General features: G+C 42.4%; 1 protein-coding gene across 3 annotated transcripts in view; it reads left to right on the forward strand.

The window, feature by feature from the left end:
* Window positions 1–2,157: 2,157 nt before the first annotated feature.
* The window catches only part of LOC102298167 (latent-transforming growth factor beta-binding protein 2), an 86,970-nt gene continuing 68,896 nt past the window's right edge, over window positions 2,158–20,231 (forward strand). For all 3 annotated transcript variants that reach the window (XM_005916848.3, XM_005916849.3, XM_042218238.1), the window contains exons 1-3: window positions 2,158–3,126; window positions 5,735–5,808; window positions 17,460–17,730. In XM_005916848.3, coding sequence (XP_005916910.1) covers window positions 2,657–3,126; window positions 5,735–5,808; window positions 17,460–17,730 — 815 coding nt within the window. In that variant the 5' untranslated portion in view covers window positions 2,158–2,656. The remainder of the gene's footprint in view (window positions 3,127–5,734; window positions 5,809–17,459; window positions 17,731–20,231) is intronic.

Below are 20,231 nucleotides of genomic sequence, written 5' to 3' on the forward strand. Positions count from 1 at the left end.
ATCTATCTATCTATCTATCTATCTATCTATCTATCTATCTATCTATCTATCTATCTATCTATCTATCTATCTATCTATCTATCTATCTATCTATCAGATAAACAGATATAGATCTATGTGTCTATCTGCCAAGCTTGGAGTAGTTTGCATCAAGAGTTCCTTTGATAGCCGAAGAGCAGACAGAGACACATCTACCTAACGTTCATCTCACCATCAGTCTAACATGGTGGTAGTGATGGTCTGTGACTGCTTTACTGCTTTAACACCTGGACGACTTGCTGTAATTGATGAAGCCAGCTCTCTACTAGGAAATCCTGAAGGTAAATGTCCACCCATCAGTTCATGCCCTGAAGGTTAAGCAGCCTTGTGTTCTGCAGGAGGCGGTGACTCTAAATGCAACAGCAAGTCCTCGTCTGAATGGTTAAAAAAAGATGAAAGTTTTTGGAGTGGCCCTGTCAAAGTCTGGACTTAAATCTGATTGAAATGCTTTGGTGTAACCTTAAACATGTCGCTCATGCTCAAAGCCCTTCCCATGTGGCTTATTTTTAAAAGATCCTGCAAAGACCAGCGAGACACAATTCATCCACAGCGATGTGAAACTAATGCACTTAATCAGGTCTCCCAACAACACACCTCCCAAGTTTGGAGTAGTTCAGGTGAAAATTTCTTTAGATGGCTGAGAAGAACATAAATTATGGATTTTTGACAAGAAACTAAAGGCGTTGGACAGATAACCTGTTGACATATTTTCTTGTAGCTGATAAATAAAACTAAACTAAATGTAACTGTCTAAAATGCTTGTCGATAAGTGAGAATCCAAGTGGAAGAACAATTAATAGTGTTAAAAAACTTCTAATAAAAGCATCAACTGACTGGAACATAAGGAGGTATTTAAGTGTGACACCGGTGTACACCTGCCAGGAAAGGTTGGCAACGTCTGCCCTACACAGATACAAGAGCATCTAACATGACTCAGAAACAGATTAAGACATTGATTTAAACTCAGCAAGGAACACTTGAGCAGCAGCCAGCTGCTCATTTGCACAGGTCACTGAGGAGATCTGTCTGTCCATGTCGGGGTAACCCTCATGGATGCTGGGGTCAGATGGCTGTGATCTTTTTGTTGCTATCTGCATTAGGAAAGCATGCTTGATTTAACTGTTATCAGGCAAAAATAGGGTACAGTAGCAGGCAGCAAGCTAGAGATGCATAAGACAAATGTGGCATCCTTTGTAATTAGATTAGTATGGGTTGGAAGATAAGCTGTAATCAATAGTAGTGGTCAGTCCGAGCCTTCACAGATTTAGTTTGCATGGATCGCTAACAAAAAAAAAGGAACACAGACGTCACTTTTCAGGGGTTTTGGATATTTCATGGCTGGGAAAAAGAATGAATGGGTAGAAAACAGCACTCTGTGTGTTTTGGATGGCAGTTCTGTGAGTGGTAATGGTGCTTAGGGAGTAAGGAGAGCGCTCATGAAAGAGACAGGCGTGCATCTTTGTGGGCTGAATGAGAGAAGCGAGCCAGCTCTCTTTGGGTAGTTTAGGGTCTTATGGGAGAAGAGAAATGTGTTATTTCCAGACAGTGAGAAGGAAAGTGATGATGCAGCAGATGAAAAGAGGAGATGAATTGGATGTTACATAACTTGACCAGTTTTCCAAGGTTTCAGTTTGAGGGAGTCTGAACTGTGAGCTTTTTACTGCCAGATCAAAATGTGTGTGTATGGTCAGGAAGCACGTTTTACATATATCCTGCAATCTATAAAAGCTCAACAGTACCACTGTAAATTAGCTTTAAAGTGCCCTCACAGTGTGTCCTACCACAGAAATGGGTTAATAGAATAATAAGCCTAATTAATTAAAAATAATCATAAAACGGTGACTTTGAAATAATGAAACAATCAGCTCTGCGAAAGGAAGAAAAAACATCTGGAAGTTGTATAATATTTTCTACGCTGTCAACTTAAATTTAAATTGAAGGTAATGATTAATGCAGCTGCATTCATAAAACAGTCCTGCTCCGAAGAAATTCAGAGCAACAACATGTAACTTGGCAGAGAAAGTGCGTGTGGGCACATGGACCGAGCGATGCTGTAAGTAGAAGCAAGAATACATCCGACAAGGGGGAGTTTCTCCACGCAAAGCGCATGCAATCCCTACAAAAATTCCCAGTGACTTCAGATCCAAGGAGGTGGTGATACTCATGCGAGCACGATTCAAACTCTCTCACTTAGAGTAAGAATACAGCCTCAGAGCCCAGAGCCAGCGCGCTGCTCTCTTTGCCCCTCTTTTCTTGTTCAACATAAACTAAAGAGACGCAGATAGAATAATGTTTGCGTAAAACAGCATCTTTTTTCAGCGCGGGGGAAAGAAAAAAGCTGATAGTGTTTTCGGACTGTAGAAAAGTAAAGACTTGATAACCTGAAGACATTCTGTTTACGTCTTACCTGGGCATTATGAAGAGGTATCCGGGCATTTTCCATTGTTGGGAGAGGATGCGGTCTTGCTGAGCTCGTGTAAAACGGTTTCTCGTTTTATTTGTATTTTCTTCTTCGTTTTATTATTATTATTTTTTTTGAGTTGCTCCTATTTCAGTGGCTCTTGATAGAAACGGTAACGCGTGTGTCCTTTTACGCGGTAGTTTCAAAAAACTTTGCATGCCCAAAATGGACCGTGCAGGATTTGCTCTTTTAATGATTTTGACTGTTGTGCTCGTGCGAGTTGGTGACGGTCAAAGGGACGCGGCAGGTGGGAGGAAAGAGGGTGCGGGGGCAGGCCGGGCGGTCTGGGACCAGCTGCAGTCCCGGGGGATCAGTCGAGGTCACTCGCCGAGGGGACCGCGGGACGGTTCGTCCTCGAGAACATCCAGTGACTCTTCACCTGGGACCAGTCAGTCGAGGACTCTGGTCCGCCTGCCCAGGGGGACATCATCTCAGGAGAATCGCAAGCACATATCCAAAGAAAGACCGGTCCATGCTGCTGCCACCTCCGGGGAAGATCTTGTCTCTGCGCCGAGGGATGGTGCGCGGCGCACCGCCAGACACCCTGCCAGCCAGCAGCAACGAAACAGAGTGAACCGCAGGCAGAGCAGCAGGCACAGCTCTGCCAGCACTAAGCGACTTATCGGGTAAGAGTGACGGCCAAGTTCCCCACTGTCAGCAGTCTAAAAGTTTTACTTTGCTTTATCAAACTCTGGGTGAGCAGCAGTGGGCTACTTGAGGAGGAACGTGACCTATTTAGCTGTAGCGGTTAGTCCATGTGATTTACTGTAAAGTGACGGTGGCCCCTTTAGCGTAATCTTTCTTCCTGTAAGGTAAATCAGCACATTCCCCCAAAGCACTCCGTATACTGCATTAATTTGTCAACCAGTAGGTGACAGCTTTAAGCCAACTAAATATGAATTCTAATAACGTATGGGTTTTGTTATCAAGGTCATGGCAGAACATGAAATAATAGCTGAGGTCAAACACCGTTGATTACTGGGCTGATGTGGCGGGGGCAGTAATGAACAGCAAATGTGATGCATATGGGTGAACTGTGTTTGAACTATTTAACATTGCATTATCACCATTTCCTCCCATTACTACACATTACAGTATATTCAAATTGCAGGAGGAGAGTGGCTGCAGCCTGCTTCAGTGCGAGTGCTCCAGTTTTAGGCTTTTGCCTGTGGCCATGTATTGTAGTGGCTCCACCAAAGCGTTGGCTGGTGAGCATTTAAAAAATTTGCTCGGTGATCAGAAACACCTGTTTCTCCAGTGGCACTCGCTCCAGCCTGCAAATCTCCTGTTGGGTCTCTGTTAAACTCTAAACAGGACAACGGGCTGTTTCCATATTAGACCTCTTTTCTTTTTGTTAAATGAAGCCTCCTGCATCCACTCCTGTTTGTTCCACTGGGACAAAGCTTGATACACACTGGAGGGTGAATGTTTACATAATAATCAGAGGGAGATTTGAGCGGCTCATCTTGGACTGCTGTCACAGAAAATATATAAAAAGCATTTCTTCTGTGTGGCATAACAGGTCTATTATTGATATGTCCAAGTTATGGAGGATTGTTTAGAACAAATAGATGGGCCTGCATATGATATGCACTTACAGCCTGCTACCCCAGCTACCTACTTGCTACTGACTCTACTGTAATGCCTTTGGTGAGCAGGACCTTGAGAAGTAGCATGCCCCACTAAACTCACGAGGCTTCACAGACAGGATGTGATGATGTCAGCGCTCACATGTACCTTTCTCTCTGCGTAGCAGATGTGTTATGTTGTTTTGGTCTGAACCATTAAACCTGAAAAAACCAGCACATTCGGACCAATCCATCACTCAGACATCGAGGTGCTGTCTGTTTAAAGCAGCGTGCAAAGAAAATCGCTCGGCACAGGATTAGATCCAACATGCTTTATTGCAGGATAGGGCGAATGCCTTACTTGATGTTGCCAAAAACACATATTCCAGCGTTGAATGAATGGGGTTCTTTGAGTGTTCGAGCAACATAAAGGTGGGCGTTGCGTAAATCTGCGGGAACATTACCTTTTAGTAGTCTGCGTGGTGATTTTAACACTTATTAGTTCAGATGAATCATCTGCTGCTTGTTAGAGAAAGTGTTCGCATGACACATTTCCTCTTTGGAATTCCCACTCGCTCATTTACCGTACCCCGCAGCACTGGCAGAGCTGGGCTCACTTAGCTCTCCTTTACATTAAACTTGACTCAGTGTGACTCCTCTTTCTGTTTTCGCTGCACCTGTCAGATAGGGGATTGATCCAGATAGCTCAGCGGTGAAATAATTCTATGCCTCCTAATGTTAAGGTTTAAATAAAAATATAACAAGGTGCGAACAAGGTGTTATCTACCTATATTTTAGCCTAGGGCATGCTACTAATATGTTGTATAAAGGTCTCCATTACATGCATAAATCCCTTGATGGAATTTGAACGTGATGACTGATGTCTTTGGCACGAGCCTGACCTGATGTGTTTGATTTATGACAAAACTAATCTTGCCAGAGGGTCCAAATAACTGCATTTTATCCCTGTGACGCCTCAGTAACACTCAGAGCATCCACTGAGCGCGATCCAACTGAGGTCAATGAGTCAATCCCCGTTATCTTCTCAAATCACCATGAGTCAGACATCCACTTACTGTAATATCTTGTGAAAAGATGATGGGGCACAGAGCCATGCCAGCGTGTTGACTGTTGCCCCAGAGTTGCTCTTGCGGTCTGGTGCCTTTTCATCTATCTCGCCGCAAAAATTGGCCTGGACTACCAGTTAGGATTAACGAGTAAAAGAATCCAGATATAGCTGTTTAAAACTTGTCATCTCTCATTTGCTCTATGATTTATAGAAGATGCAGGGTGTTTTTTCGTGTCCCGTTTGCCTCGCTTAATCCTTCCAGGGCTCAGATAACTCTGTATTTGTCTTCACCCTGGACTCTCGCATAACAGCACGAGGGACTTGTGGGTCCACACGCAGATAAAGTTTCGTGACTTGCCCTGAATTTTTTTTTCATTATTAAATAAAATGCAATTATAGAGTAATCTCCAAGTTGTTCCTATCAATAGCCTAGCCACATCAGAAGGATTTGAAACCCTTAACAGCCTTTGCAATCAGATCAGTTTGTCATGCGAGGAGGTTCACCCTACTCACAGTTATTGCCTTGTGGATTAACACCTGAGAAAAAGAACTTTTATTTCACCCTGTTTTTCTCGTCTTTTGTGATCTTTTGTTCAGGCCGAATGTCTGTGGAGGTCAGCAGTGCTGCTCTGGTTGGGCTTTGGCACCAGGAACCAACCGCTGCATAAAACGTAAGTGTCGTTAACTCAGTACCCTGTGTAAACTTTAAATAAACGTACCTTGCTTGGATATCCTTTGATTTGGCTGCTCAGTTTGGCAACCGAGGACACACAAATTGGTGAAGCGGCACACAAGCACACTGACATGCATTATAGAAGAGAACTTCCTCTGCTAGTAAACTTTGCAGACAGAGAGGCTTTACAATCTAAGGCCCTCAGACTGAAAAATAACATAGTAAATGGCTACTAATGACTATCCTGTCAAGCGGAATTGCCCTATGAAAGTTTTCCCTGAGTGTTATTGCCCCCATGGTCATGTTCATCATGCAGTGTTTGCCTTTTTCTTTTCATGTAAGACCCTCGCTTGGAAATTACCGACACTTAGCACTTGGCTGTCTTTGTGACAGCAGTCCTTAATTATGGGTGGAACTGCTGCTTCTTTTTATTCGACCGCAGCAGTATTGAATAACCAGATAATTAAAAGTGGAACAGAAGACACAGGCTGTGAATGAATGCAGAGCCATATCTTTAAAATGTAACACTGACCTGGGCTGAAAAAGCGCCTTTCAGCCCAGGTCAGTGTTGCTGTTTCTTTCTTTAGCTTGCATATGGACTATCTCTGGGAGAAAATCCATTTGTTAGACATGCTATTTCAGATGATCCTAAAGTAAAATTGCTGCAACTCATTCCACATTTGGTTCTTGCATGTTGTGCTGTAGGCAAAAATAACAGGTTGGAATGAAAACTTTTTTTTTTAGTAAAAGTTATCTTTAAATTTTACAAGCGCAGTAAAACCCACACTGTTAAGTGACATCTATCTAGCAGTAAAACTGGCCATGGTTTTTTTTTGGACTTGTTTACTGTTTTCTCTGTTTTGTTTCTGCTAATTATCTCACACACGCAACCCCGTTTCACGCACATTTCAGCCGGTACACAGCGAGCTGATTGGCTCCAGCGGTCTTCTTATTAGATCTGCCTCCCTCGTGCTCAACACAAAGCTTCCCTCCATTTTTCCCCCCTCCCTCAATGCAGAGTTAAAGGCACACTTACCAAGGCGTAAATTACATTTAATGTGGAGCTGGAGTTACCTAAATTAAAAGAGTAAATACTTTTAATCTGCCAGATAATAACAGGTTCAGCCTAGCGCCCCTATGTTAAACAAGGCGGAGGATCTGAGCAGGCCAGGGGACTGTCTGACCATCTGGACCCTCTTACGGCTTGGCCCTGACCCAGGTCTGACTGGAGGCTATGCTATCATCAGCTGAGTGAAGCGCCACAGCCGGCAAGGTGCCAACATAAAGGCCCCAGACTGGAGCGCGGACTGGAAGCCCCCATGTAGAAGACCTCCGTGGAGGAAAACAAGCTCAGGATATCTATACTTCGTCTTTGCCCGACATCCAGCCTGCTTTACTGGGAGAGGGCAACCTGAGAAAACATGTTCACAGTGGGGGAAAGAAAAGGAACAAGCGTGCCGGGCGGGAGCAAGAAGTAAAAACATAACGTGGCTGAGTTGTGTCTAAGAAATTTTCACTGAAGGGATTGAACTATTGTCTAATACAAAGTGGCGGCTGAGGGCTTCACCCGCGAGGCTGCATTGAGTGTCTAGAATCACGCTTTCCTCACAATACCTCCTTGTTCAGTTGCGTTGAGGTCAGAGAAAACGTGACAGGAACTGGATCACAGGTCGTCCCGGGAGTGCGCCTATTTTTACGTTTAAGAGCCGTGTTTATTAAAAGGTTGACGTCTCAGTCTCGGTCGTGCGTCTGATTAGAGATCGTCATCTGGTTCACTAAATCCTCGGTCCTGCCCACATCCTGGAAGGTTTGGTGCTGACTATCTCTGTTTTCAAGTTCAGGATTGATGGTTAGCAGACTTGTTTATGTATTAAAGCAAATTCCATGTGCCAAAAATAGCCAGCGAGTTCTGACTGTTAGGCTTTGAATCATTGAGAAGAACGTTGCACTTCCTCTGCTGTGTCATGCTTGTTCGCCTTCTGGTGAAGTTAACTGCCTTTATTACAGATGAAAGCTTATAGGCTTTTATTACCACAGTTTTACCTAAAGAATATTAATTTTATTTATGGTGGCTTATAACCAAAGGTGTGTGTGTGTGTGTGTGTGTGTGTGTGTGTGTGTGTGTGTGTGTGTGTGTGTTGCGTTTGGCTGGTAAAGTGAGGCCAGGTGCAAGCTTGGCTATATTTCCATCTGTTTACTCGTAAGTAGAATCGAAGCTCCTGGTGAGTTAAATGGGGAATCTTGTTTCTGGGTCAGCACTTAAGACTTAGTTCCTCAGTGTGATGATTCACATCTGTTCATCAAAAGTGCAGTTGCACAGAAAAAAGGAGCAGAAGGAGCCCATATTGTAGCTTCACTACTAATAGCCAAGCAGCAGCCTTGCCTTAGTTATAAGACAGTGTGCTCCATTACCGGTGCTGTCAACAACCTCGTGACTATCTGCAGCTCTCAGATGGAAAACTGCAGATAGTTCATGGTCAAAACTCTAACTAAAACATAAGAATTTCCATCAGTTTAAAGTGTTGTTTTAACCATCAGCTCAACTAAATACATCAATAAGTAGTAAACCATAAAAAACGAGAGAAAGCAGCATGTTTGTTTAGTACCGACAAATCTGTTGCACCGGCTTCTAAATAACCACTATTTACAAAACAGTGAGATACTTAAGATATGGAATTAGAGGGGAAGTTTGAACTGCTGGCATGTTTTAGAATAAATACAGTAACCCTCAATTAGATGTCTTGTACACCAGCGTAAAATTACTGTTTTAAAGTTTTGGTTTAAAACACGTTTTGAAAAAAAGAACCCAAACTTTTAAAGCCCCCTGTAACCGGAATGTAGATTTAAATCACATCACTGTGTTTTTTCCACTCATATCTTTGCGCTCATGTGGCTGGCAGTAAATCATTTTGTGGATAGGGTACTACGGATTGCTCACACGGGGGTTTTTTGTGCCAAAATGGAAGCAGTTTACTGTAGTTTGTTTAGTAGCAGCCACAGATGCTCTGTCGGGCTGCACCTAAAGCAGTCCTGCTAATATGCACAGAGTGATAATGTTAGCATGGCGACTGCAGCCCTGAGCTTGTTTGCTACAATGCAAACAGGGCAGCTCAGTACCACAGGGCATTCAGTGCTTCCTAGCCCAGGATCATGCAGTCAGTGTGATGTCCGTTTATGACCATGTGAGAACTGACCTGTGAATTCGAGTGGTCGTCATATGTGTTACATCCTGTGTGCTCAGTCTGAGCTCCATCCTGTTCCTCAACAAAACTGAGTATTTCAAGCAGACAGAACACTTCTAAGGAAGGCCACCTTCTTTTGTGTGCTACATATGAGAAAGCACGGTCCCAATCTGAACTCTCTGAGTTCACGTGTTGAGTGACTATGCCGATGATTACCAGTTATTATATGCATTTCATTTAGAGCTAAACATCAAACATAAAACACAGCTGTAGCTGATGAGGATTCTACAAATAGGTGAGGTATTTTCTCATAAAGCCAAACTGAAGGAAAAGGACACGAACATCTTTATAAAATTTCATCAAATACTTATGAACAGTGTACACCTCATTATGGCAGCAGAGAAGACGGGAGAAGACAGATGTTCTTTATTTAAAAAAAGAAATAGAAATTTATTCAACTGCTGTTGAAATATTTCAGTCCGCATGCTGAAAAGGATGGCTTTAAAAGAGCGCACTAAAGTTGTTCTGGGTTCTTCTGGCTTCGAAGGTTGATGGCTGTTTTACTAATCAGATTAATGGCATGGTTTGCCACACACAGAGTGAATGCATGGGACAATATAGAATACTTAAGGGCAGGAAACAGTGGGGAAAGGGTAACTGCAGCACTGACAGGAACTACCGTTCTTTATACCCCCGGCTCGTAGTGCTCCCCGAAGCATACGCTTTTGGATTGAGCGGCAGAATTAATTTCACCACACTATACATCACAGTGTTTTGACAAAAGCACGTGATACATATGGCAACATGCTGCAAGTACGGCTAACAGTGAGAGCGTGACCCCACAGATGGCTCCTGATTTAACCCTGTTGTTTCTTAGAGAGGGCAGATGAAAGGTGCTTCATTCACATGGAGGAATAAAGTTGTTGTCAGTCTCTTAGGCTGTTGTTGATTGACAGAGTGTAAGGTGGTAGAAAGGAGTTTCTTTTTGATTCCCTTCCAGCTTTCTTTGGCCTGCTGTGCTCTTCAGAGCACCATCCTGGCTCGAAAGTAACTCCTCATGCAGAAACATCGCTCTCCCTCAGTTTTTACCTTTGCCACCACAAGGTAACTTTCCTCTCAAAGCAAAAAAATAAAGCAAGCAACATTTTTCTCTGATTCCATCATGTCCCCAGGGTAGCTTGAGCAGGATTACAACTTTCCTGTCTGGAACACCGACAGTACAGTAAAGGCTCGACCCTGCTGTTTAAAATTTCACGGTTATCCCTTCCTACAAAGCCTTTTCTTCATAAATGAATTCATTAATTGCATTCACTGTAAAAGTATAAGACCATGCCTTCTTCTTTGTCTATTTATTCATCGCAGCACTTCATTTTTGAACCTGATCTTATGTGTGAAATGCATTTAATGCTCATCTTTGTTATAACATGTGGGAAGCAGCTGGCAAAGAAACAAGTACATGCACGTGTCTTCTGACCTTCAAAGCAGTTCCCCGAAATGCAGGTCTGCCATCTTTGCTTCAGCATATTTGTTGCATCACTTTCTATTTTTTAAAAGTCTCTGACTCCCAATACTTTGACATATTTAGACATATCAAGTCATATCAAGTCAAATCTTTTGACATATGCTGAAATGAAGAATCTGGACTTGCACATTAGTGTGATTTGCACCCTTGTCTACACACGCCACATACACACTGCATGGATAAAAGTACTGGGCCACACCTTTCAATCTTTGAATTCAGGTGTTTCCAATCTCACCGAATAGGTGCCTGAATAAAATCAAGCACCTAGCCATGCAGTCTGCCTTTACAAACGCTTGTGAAAGAAGGGGTCGTTCTAAAGAGCTCTCTGAATTCAAGCCTGGCACTGTAGTGGGATGCTACCGTTGCAACAAGTCAGTTCATGACATTCCCTCCTACATATTTTCCACAATCAATTGTAAGTGGTGTTATTGTTAAGTGGAAGCATTCACAGCAACTCAAGTTGCAGACTATCTAAAGTTACAGAGCGGGGTCGCAAAGTGCTGAGGGCCACGGTGTGTAAAAGTCACAGCGGCTCTGCTGATTCATGAGCAGTTCCAAACCTCCTCAGGCATTAACATCAGCACAGAAACTGTGTGCTGGGAGCTTCACGGCATGGCTTTCCATGTCTGAGGAGCTCCTGTAATGTGTAGGTGACCTAGTTGGTCTATTATGTGCAAAATGAGAATATTTTATAGAATATTTTATTTATTAATGGCAGCAGAAGAGTTACTGATGATAGGAAAATGTGTAAATGTGAAGCTTCTATGGATCCCCTTAATGTAGAGCACTAAGAATTTAGTTCCCAACCAATATGATGAAGATAAAGACACTAAAGAAATCCTGCATTTCCACTGATTAGTCATTCAAATTCAAAAAAGAAGACTCATTAATACTCCGAAGGAGTGAATTTTAACTGACATCAGGCCTAATACCAGCGAGATCCTGGCCAACATAGCACTATTCTCTGCTTTACAAAAACAGGAAGAGGTTTTTAGGATGCTTGTGTTTCTGTTGACGTCATGTGTCATATGTGTGGATTTGTGGGGGTTGCACAGTTTACACTTCTGGGGCATGACACTCCTTTGGCAGTCCTGTAGAGAGTTATGGCCTGTTAGACAGATCCTGTAATCAATACACACCCCACTGTCCCAGACCCCATCATTAACATAGACACTGGACAGCCCGCTCTCAGTTTGTCTTCCCAAACCAGGAGTGCTGTTTTCTCCAGTCCAGCTGGTGCTTCTCATTGTAGGTTGCAATTGGGCCCTGTTTTGGCCTCCTACACCACATGTTTTTCTAATTGCTACCACAGACAAAAGTGTGGTGAAAACTATGTACTGCTCAGTGTCTGGACCCAAACATCTCCTTGTAAAATGCCTCTTTTGTTTATCATCGTTGATAAGCTGCTAAGAATTAAATAGAGAGGCGAGAGGGAGAGCGCAATTAGTCACACAAAGCTACTTCATTAACACACGACACTTTATTCGTGACATCGTGTTGCGAGAAGTCCATCTGCTGAAGTAGATCGTTCAGCGACCCCAAGAAGAAAGCCTGAGCTTGAGTGACACTTACAGATGAACATTAACAGCAAGCACCGCTCTCCTTCAGTCACACACACACACACTCTCACTGAGGCCACAGCCCATAGCCAACCATATATCACAGCACCCTCCTGCTTAAAGACCATATGGAAGTTGTTGGGATTGTGATCCCTCACGAGGATGGGGTTTGTGGGTTTTTGGAGAGCACCACGTCTCACAGAGTCAGCTTTACTAGCTGCAATCCCCCCCGATCCAGATATCCTCAACAGACTGGCCCAGCATGTGACCCATTAGGGGCTGAATGTGGGAGACTGAGGGGCGTGGCAGAGGCACACAGCAGCATGGCTAAAAGTAATGTATACATTGTTATGGGTCAGATGTAGGTTAACAAATCCCCCCCTTCCACACACACACACACACACAGATTTTGGAAAAGAAAAGCTTTTAACTACTGTACTGGAACAAACAAGCAAGGAAAAAACCCACATTGTGACTGTAACTGCACGTCTATGACAGAAGCACCTTAATTTAGTGAAATATTACCCTTGTAAGCTTCACCACAAAGAGAAAATATGGGATCAGTCACACAGCGTCAGGCGCACTCCCCCTATGGTTTTAATTATAAAAATAGAGATGTGTGTTTATGAGCATTTAATGAAGGCTTGCAAAGTTACAGTAACAGCAGTTTGGGTATAGACAGCAAAGTTAGCATTCGGGGAATGCATGAAATGATGGCACTCGCTCCAGCAGCCATGTGGAAATCACATGTTGCGGAGAGATTAACACTCACTTGAAATGGTTAGCATTGAAGGTCAATTGTATTAACTGCTCAATAGACCAATTCTTACTTCTTCAGTGGACAGGGAGTCCAGATGAGCGGAATTTTTTTCAGCTTGTCTCTTCGCCGTGGCCCCCGCAATCCTGAACACTCGACCTATTTCATGAGATCTGTCAGGTTCTGTGGTGACTCCTAAAAAGAGCCTCCTGCTGTCATCACATGAGGTTTACCCCACTACATGTTGAGTCACAAGATTTTTACTCATGCCTGCGATGCTCTGAATGCCTTTCAGAATCTTGAGCCTCTTCGCAAACATTGCATCCGCATGCATGTGGACGGAGATTGCAAACTTGCAGCAAGTTGCTCAAATTGCACTTTCATTCTTATTTTCCAACTTCCTGCCTCTGAGATTCAGGGTTTGTAGTCGAGCCCTTTATCACATTGTACTAAATTCTAATCTCCAGAGCAGCTTTCAGCCTCTAAATCTCATAATGGTGCATAATGCTCTCAGCCTGTAGCGGGTCCTGCCTGAGATTATTGTGATTAGGCTTTCAATACTAATATTATTTTCAGAAATGTCAGGTTACCTCTTGCTTGCTCTTCTGACCTGTGTAAAGCGAGGAGATTTTTCTACAAGTTTGTATTGTGTCAGATATGGTTTCAGGTCACCCTTTGCAGAATGAAAGGACTGTAAAGATTTAATGGGTTGTGTTACTTTGAATCAGAGAGAAGGGAAGGCAAATCTCTGGTGGACTGTAATGTGCTGGAAACGAGCGCTGAGCTGGAAACGAGAGACCAGAGGAAGAGGCACAAGAATCTGTCTGACTTACGTGCACATGCAAACCTGAAGTTATGAGGTAACTGTAACCCAATAAAGAAACTATAAACAGTAAAACCCCTGGCATTGCTTATATATTGGTGAGGAGTTATTATGCAAACAAGAACTTTCCCAAATGAAGCAATTTAAAGGAAAGTGTTTCTGCACTGCATGAGTGAATTTTGGATGGAGATTTGCTTTAACCGTAGCTGTCAAGCACTTCCTTGAAGATGCCACTTGGACATTAAAGACTAAAGATTTTTTCCTTCATTTCTCATGTGTGTGGATCAGCGTGTTTGCGCTCATCGATTAAAGCTTTCGATACCCGTCCAGCAGCCCCCCTCTTTTCAGATGACTGGATGTGGACGCAAACTCCAAAAACTTGGCCCGTCTGCCTCACTCATAATTAAGGCTGAAGCGGCAAATGCCAGGAATGTTTGCTATTTCTCCTCTTTTATTTCCAATGGATTCTCATTTTATTATTACTCTCGCAAAGTAATAATTGCTGCGCATATTTGTGAAATGGATGGAATGCGAGGCAATTAGTTTTAATGATGTGCAAGACAAATCTGGACGGCAGCAATTACTGTGACAATGTGCTCAACAGCCCAGAGGCAGGGCACAGAGACAACACAGATACCCACGGTATACGGCGTCACGGCCTATGTGAGGTTCGTATGGGGCATATGTCAGGTCCAGAGTCACTGACCTGCATTTGTTTGTCTGGTGTCAATTATGCGCCTCGCAGCTGAAAACGGGTCACGCGATTGAACATATCTCATCGTAAGCCAGCCGTGAATCGGTTATTTTTCTCTCCGTGCACTTTGGTCATTTTGTTTCTAAAAGCCTATTTGAAGAATACAGTTTGATTACACCTAGTTTGTCCCTCCAGCATAATGTCCCGGGAATCTGTGGCCTAGTTGATCCACTGCTTCATCCACAAACTTGAGGTTAAGCAGACTCCGGACAAGACGGTGGCATCCAGCCAGCTCGTGCTTTAGTTAGATGATGTATTTTGATTCTTGCCAAGTAGAGCTCAGACAATCCCTGTTTTATCCCATGATGGAAAATTCGGATCACATACCAAGTCATACAAATCTACAACCACATTTCTTCTCATGTGTACACTTCATCAAATGGGGTGTACATTTTCCTCAGAGTAATTAAAAAGAAATGAATTAGGTGGTCTAAATAAAATGTGCTCCACCATGAAACTGAAAAGAGCGGTGAATGTCTGATATTTAAGCCGCAATTTGTTAGGATTTCTGATCATACCACAGCCTGACGATGCATAATGTAGTGGTTTTCAATTAACTATTCAAGGGCTCTAATGTGAAAACCAAAAAACAGAGCTACAAACGCAGATTTGGCACTCATATCTTATCTTTGAAAGTAAATGTGTGACGCCACAGTTGTTACACAGCGCTGTCGTGTTTCCTCCTGTCAGTTTGATCTGCTGTCATCAGAAACAGCATCCTCGGGGTCCTCTTGTGCTTTCGCTCAAGACTAAAAGGAAACATAAAATGTCCAAAGTCATACCAGTATTGCAATAACAGGAAGTGTGCAGCAGGTAGAGCGCCGTTCGCACCCAGTGGGGTCCATCTGACTGTCAGCGCTCCTCACTGCCAAGAGCTGTGGCTGCGTTCCTGCCTGTGATTTGTCAGTGTCCACTCCAGCATCTGTGTCAATAGCATTCCATAGCCATGTTGACAGAGCGCCGCTGTTTGCTTTAGCCACTACAGACCAGTGGCTCGATTTAGTGTTTGAGGATAATGCCATGAATCCTCGAGGGCCGTCAACTGCATACATTCGTATCCTGAGATTGAGAGCTTATTATCTGTAAATTAGAGCTGCTCGATATTGATATATATATGGTATCAACATAAATATCCTGTGGTACAGTCAATATGAAAACTTTGCGGAGCAATTCGAAAACGAATTTTGACATCACCACATAAGTTTGAGCAGCCCTGCCTCCACTGAGCGCTCTCTGTAGCACATGTAGCAGAGTATGCAAATCATTGTGGTAGCATCTTTACGGCAAGTTGCTAAGGAGTCCATGAAATACACTTCTGGAAAGCTAATAAGCAGTTATTGCATATTTGTTTGTGTTTAATACATCATATGTGCAATAGACAGGACTGAGTCTTGTTCAGGGTAATTTGGCATTTTTCAACTAAAGAAATGGGAGCAAAGACTGGCATGTCTTGGCACAGTGTGCAGTGTGTCCTTAAAAAAGTCTGAGGAAACTGGGCAAGTGACAAAACAGGAAGTATTAGGCCTAAAAGAACAGTATATCTGAAAGTCATCTCCTTAAGAAAGAGAACCCCCCCCAGCAAAAACCTGATATAGGACCTGGTCCTTCAGCTGATCCATCGACTGTTCATAGAAGCCTCCTGAGAAATGGTGTCAGTGGAAGGGTGGCTGTCAAAATGCTGTTCTTAAGGAAGGGAATGTCTCCAGCCATTGGTAAGACATGGTAAAGCTTCTGATGGGCAACAGCTTCAGTTTTCAGCTTGACGATCCCGAACACAGTACCAATACTGTAAAAGTATACCTGGATAGAAAAACATGGACTGGCCTTCCCAGAACCTGGACCTCAACATTACTGAAGCAATGTGCGATTGTCTTGACAGACAATGAAACAAAATGCAGCCAACACCGAAAGGAGACCTTTAAATGTCCGTCATGAAGCCTGGAGCAGTCTTCCTGAAGACTATTTAAACAAAATTGGCAAGAATGCTTGGATAAGAGAGTTTAGGCTGTCATAAGGTGGTCATACCAAACATTGACTTTCGAGCTTGTTAGAATTGTGCAGACTCTGTTCTTCCATTTATGTCTGCATGTTTCTAAAAATCTCTGAACCCTTTTTGCATTTTTGTAAGAAAATATGAAGAAAAGAGGGATAGCTTGAGACCTGCACAGTACTGTATGCATGTATGTCATTGCCTGATAAAACTGTAATATTCAAATAGTAATACATCAAAAAAATTTTAATTGCTGAAAATTGGTTTCAAGTTTCACTCCAAAATATCAGTATAATATTAGTATCAGTCAGAATTTCCTGTAAGTTGCGTGCCACAGTGTTTTTCAGTATTTGAAGTGTCTGGAGGATGTGGGTGGGCTTGTAGAGTGACATAGATTATTTTTCCATGACCATGAAATAACCTCAGTACATTGTATTTTCAGACTATTGATAAATATTATGCACACATTCATCTCTTAAGTACTGTAAGCCCCATCAGGTTTAGTTTGTTTTTCAGCTTTACAAGACATTTCTTTGATGAAGTGTCAGATATTTGCAGTTGGCCTTCCGTACAGTTTTTCCTATTTGCTCATTTTTTATGATTGCTTTCTTTTATTACCTTTTTGAACTGGCTGCGCTATAGTGAACGCACATACTGGACTCTAGATCAGAGACAAAAGTTCTTTTTAGGAAAGCTCTGTATATAGAAATACCAGCTTCACTGGAAAGAGCCATGAACTTGTCTTAAAGGCTTTACCTCCGAGTGAAATTGGGTAAGGATTTAATCTAAGTGATTATATACATTTAGACTAAACAGGTCAGTTTAAAACACAAGAGAAATTGTGCTTGACAGCCCCTACAGGCTCTTAGGTCGGGGCTCTGCTGAAGGAATAGGAGCAACTTGGTTAAAAAGTGAAACTAACGACCCCTCGATTAAATCAATTTAAAGTGGACCCTTGTGTTCGGGCAAAGCCTTTTCTGTTTCTGCCCTTTCGTACACAGGGGGTACATGCCTTGACTTGACCTGCTGATAACTTGATCTCCATCTGTGGTCTCTCTTCAGCTGACTGTCAACCCCCCTGCCAAAACCGTGGCTCATGCAGCCGGCCACATACTTGCGTGTGTCGCTCAGGCTTCCAGGGCGCCCGCTGTGAAGAGGTGGCTCCAGAACAGGTGTACATCCGTGATAGAGGTGCCCTGAGGCGTGTTCAACCTGGCACCAACCCCTTCCAGAAAGACCAATCACAGAAAAGGCCCTCAGAAAGAGACAGCATTGATACCACAAAGGCCAAGACCACACGACCTTCCACTACAAGACAGCCAGCCCACACTGCGTAAGTGATTACCTAACTCTTCTTATTTTAGGCAGAAATAGCCCATAGCTTTGCCAGTGCTCAGAAGACTAAAGCCTTTTCTCAGCTAGAAACTGAGGCCTGCCACACTGGAAAGGTTATGACATACAGCAGGTACTACTCGTGGTTTGCAAGCTATCAGCTAACAAACTAGCAATAACTTATTATTTCATTCATTAGATTTACTGAAAAGTGCAAGAAAGTGTAGAAGGTTCTATATCAGTTTAAAAAAAAAAAAAGCTGAAAATGAGAAAAGCTAAAAAATGTGAATTCATAACTGGCCACTGGAGACTTGTGAATGAGCTCTGACTAACTCTCATGTTACAGGGAATTTAAAAGCATTTTAGCAGCCTGGCACAAAAACGTTTTTGTCACTTTAGTTTATTTCCTTTCAGGACAGTGATTCATGGGACACGGTGATGCACTGGGTAGTAGGTTGATTATCCCCCCCCCCAAAAAACAAATGATATTCAGATTATTAAGATACTCCTGCAGCAGTATTGATGCCAACAGTGCCATCTTTGCATCTTCTACCTTACTCACAACTGCTACAGACAGACGAACACAAAGCTCCTCTGCTCACAAAAAGCTGAAGTAGTTAATGTTTATAACACTGAACACTTTATGAAGGTTTTCAGAGGTCAGTAAAGATACCGTTTCAACAACACCGAAACTATTAAACCGTTATCTTTAGTGTTAACATGTTGACGTTAGCCGTGTTACTATTAGCAATTACCAGATTAGCCATCTGTTGTCATTCGTGTAGCAGCTAGCAGACTGTAGTTAGATAAAAGACGAATAATTATTTCAGGCTGAACGGGACACAGATGGAATATTGAGACGTGACAGAGCAGATTATGGACACATAGAGAACCGGGCAGGTTGCTGGCTGTGCAGAGCAGCAGACAAACCGTAGCTGAACTGAGCAGAGAGCTGAGAGTGTGAAAAACTAATCTGAGCAAATAAAGAATAAGATTTCAACCTGCTTTTTTTTAAATCTCATCATCAGATTTTTCCTTTCACTTCACTGTTGAATGCATGTGAATATACAGCTCTTGTGGTTTTGAGATATTCATTTCAGCTACAATTGCTCTCATACAGACAGGCTTACAGAAAATCGACACGTTGTGCTTTTAGAATTTATCTAAAGGCTCATGAACAAACAGCAGTTCATTACCAACAACTTCAGTGCTGGATATGTTTACCATTGCAATAAATCAAGCCAGATGACTGGGTTCATATGTTAAATCCTTAATACACACTAAGTAGAACTAATATCAAATAAAGCAAGTATGAATTTTCTGACTTGCTCTGAAAAGTATTAAGTTAAATCTGTAAAAGGTAGGAAAACCTAACATGGTGCGTGGTACAAAAGTATTAACCCATGCTATTTGCTCTTAAAATAGTACAAGGAGATTCTTTTCTTTCTTTAAGCTTTGACTAGTTCTGCTTGTTCTTGGATTTATTGGAATAACTTTGCGACTATAATGTATCCAGCTAATAATTGCTCAGATGAAGGCCTCTTTCACAGCGCATTCAGCAAATTCTCCAAAGACTGCTAATCAGACAGGCTTAATAGTTTCTTGGCTTGGATGACTGACTGTTTTAGTTCCAATCTTGTTGGAAAAGGCTTTTTGGTTTGATTAATCACTTTACCATGACTAGAGCCATATTTTTGGTCAATGATGTTGAAATGGAGTAATTGTTTCCGGGAATATTTTGATGGATTTTTATTGCTTACAGCTTCAGACTTATCTTGTCAATTTGTGCTCTACTTTGGGCTCGGGCCCAGTGCTTTTCTAATCCGCTCAAAGTCAGTTTAAGTGCCATAATTCGTTTGGGCACTGAGGTCATCATTTCCTTTTTTGGACAATTTGTCATTTGGGTAATTTCTCTCCACCAACCCACTGAAAAATGCTCAATTATGTCTGACATTTATGGCGCTCCTCTTGCTAATTGCCAGGGTCTTGTGTCTTTTTGGGCTTTTTCGCTAGTATTATGGAATTATGCTGGATGAACTATGCACGTGTTTGTGGTAGCACAATAAAACTTAACGAAATGTTTTGGCAGATGGTTCATAAAAGCGTTTTTTTCCCTTTCCTCCTTCCTAAAACAATTATCTTGAAGTCATAGTAAATCTTTTAATCAATACAAGACTTCTGAAGATTGCACAGTTGCTATGCATATGTTTGCTTTGTTCTTGACTCACAGGACATATTTGCGTCCTGACTCACTGATCTGGGATAAATAGTGAGACTCGGCTGCAGGTTCAACATTGTTTCGAAGCCGACAGTGTTTCTGAATCATGAATACCCCAGCTATGACTTTTTCACTGTCGTGTTTCTGCCGAAGCTGACTAACTGCTTGTAAGAAGTGCTATTAAGTTTCCAAATTTCCAAGCATTAGTTGTTGTGACCAACATATTTCTCTGTCATTTTCTGAACAGAATAAATGCTTCGGCCAACATTGTAAAATGTCTTCAT

Source organism: Haplochromis burtoni, unplaced genomic scaffold (assembly GCF_018398535.1).
Source record: "Haplochromis burtoni strain Fernald_Lab_line unplaced genomic scaffold, NCSU_Asbu1 Contig_16, whole genome shotgun sequence".
Lineage (NCBI taxonomy): Eukaryota > Metazoa > Chordata > Actinopteri > Cichliformes > Cichlidae > Haplochromis > Haplochromis burtoni.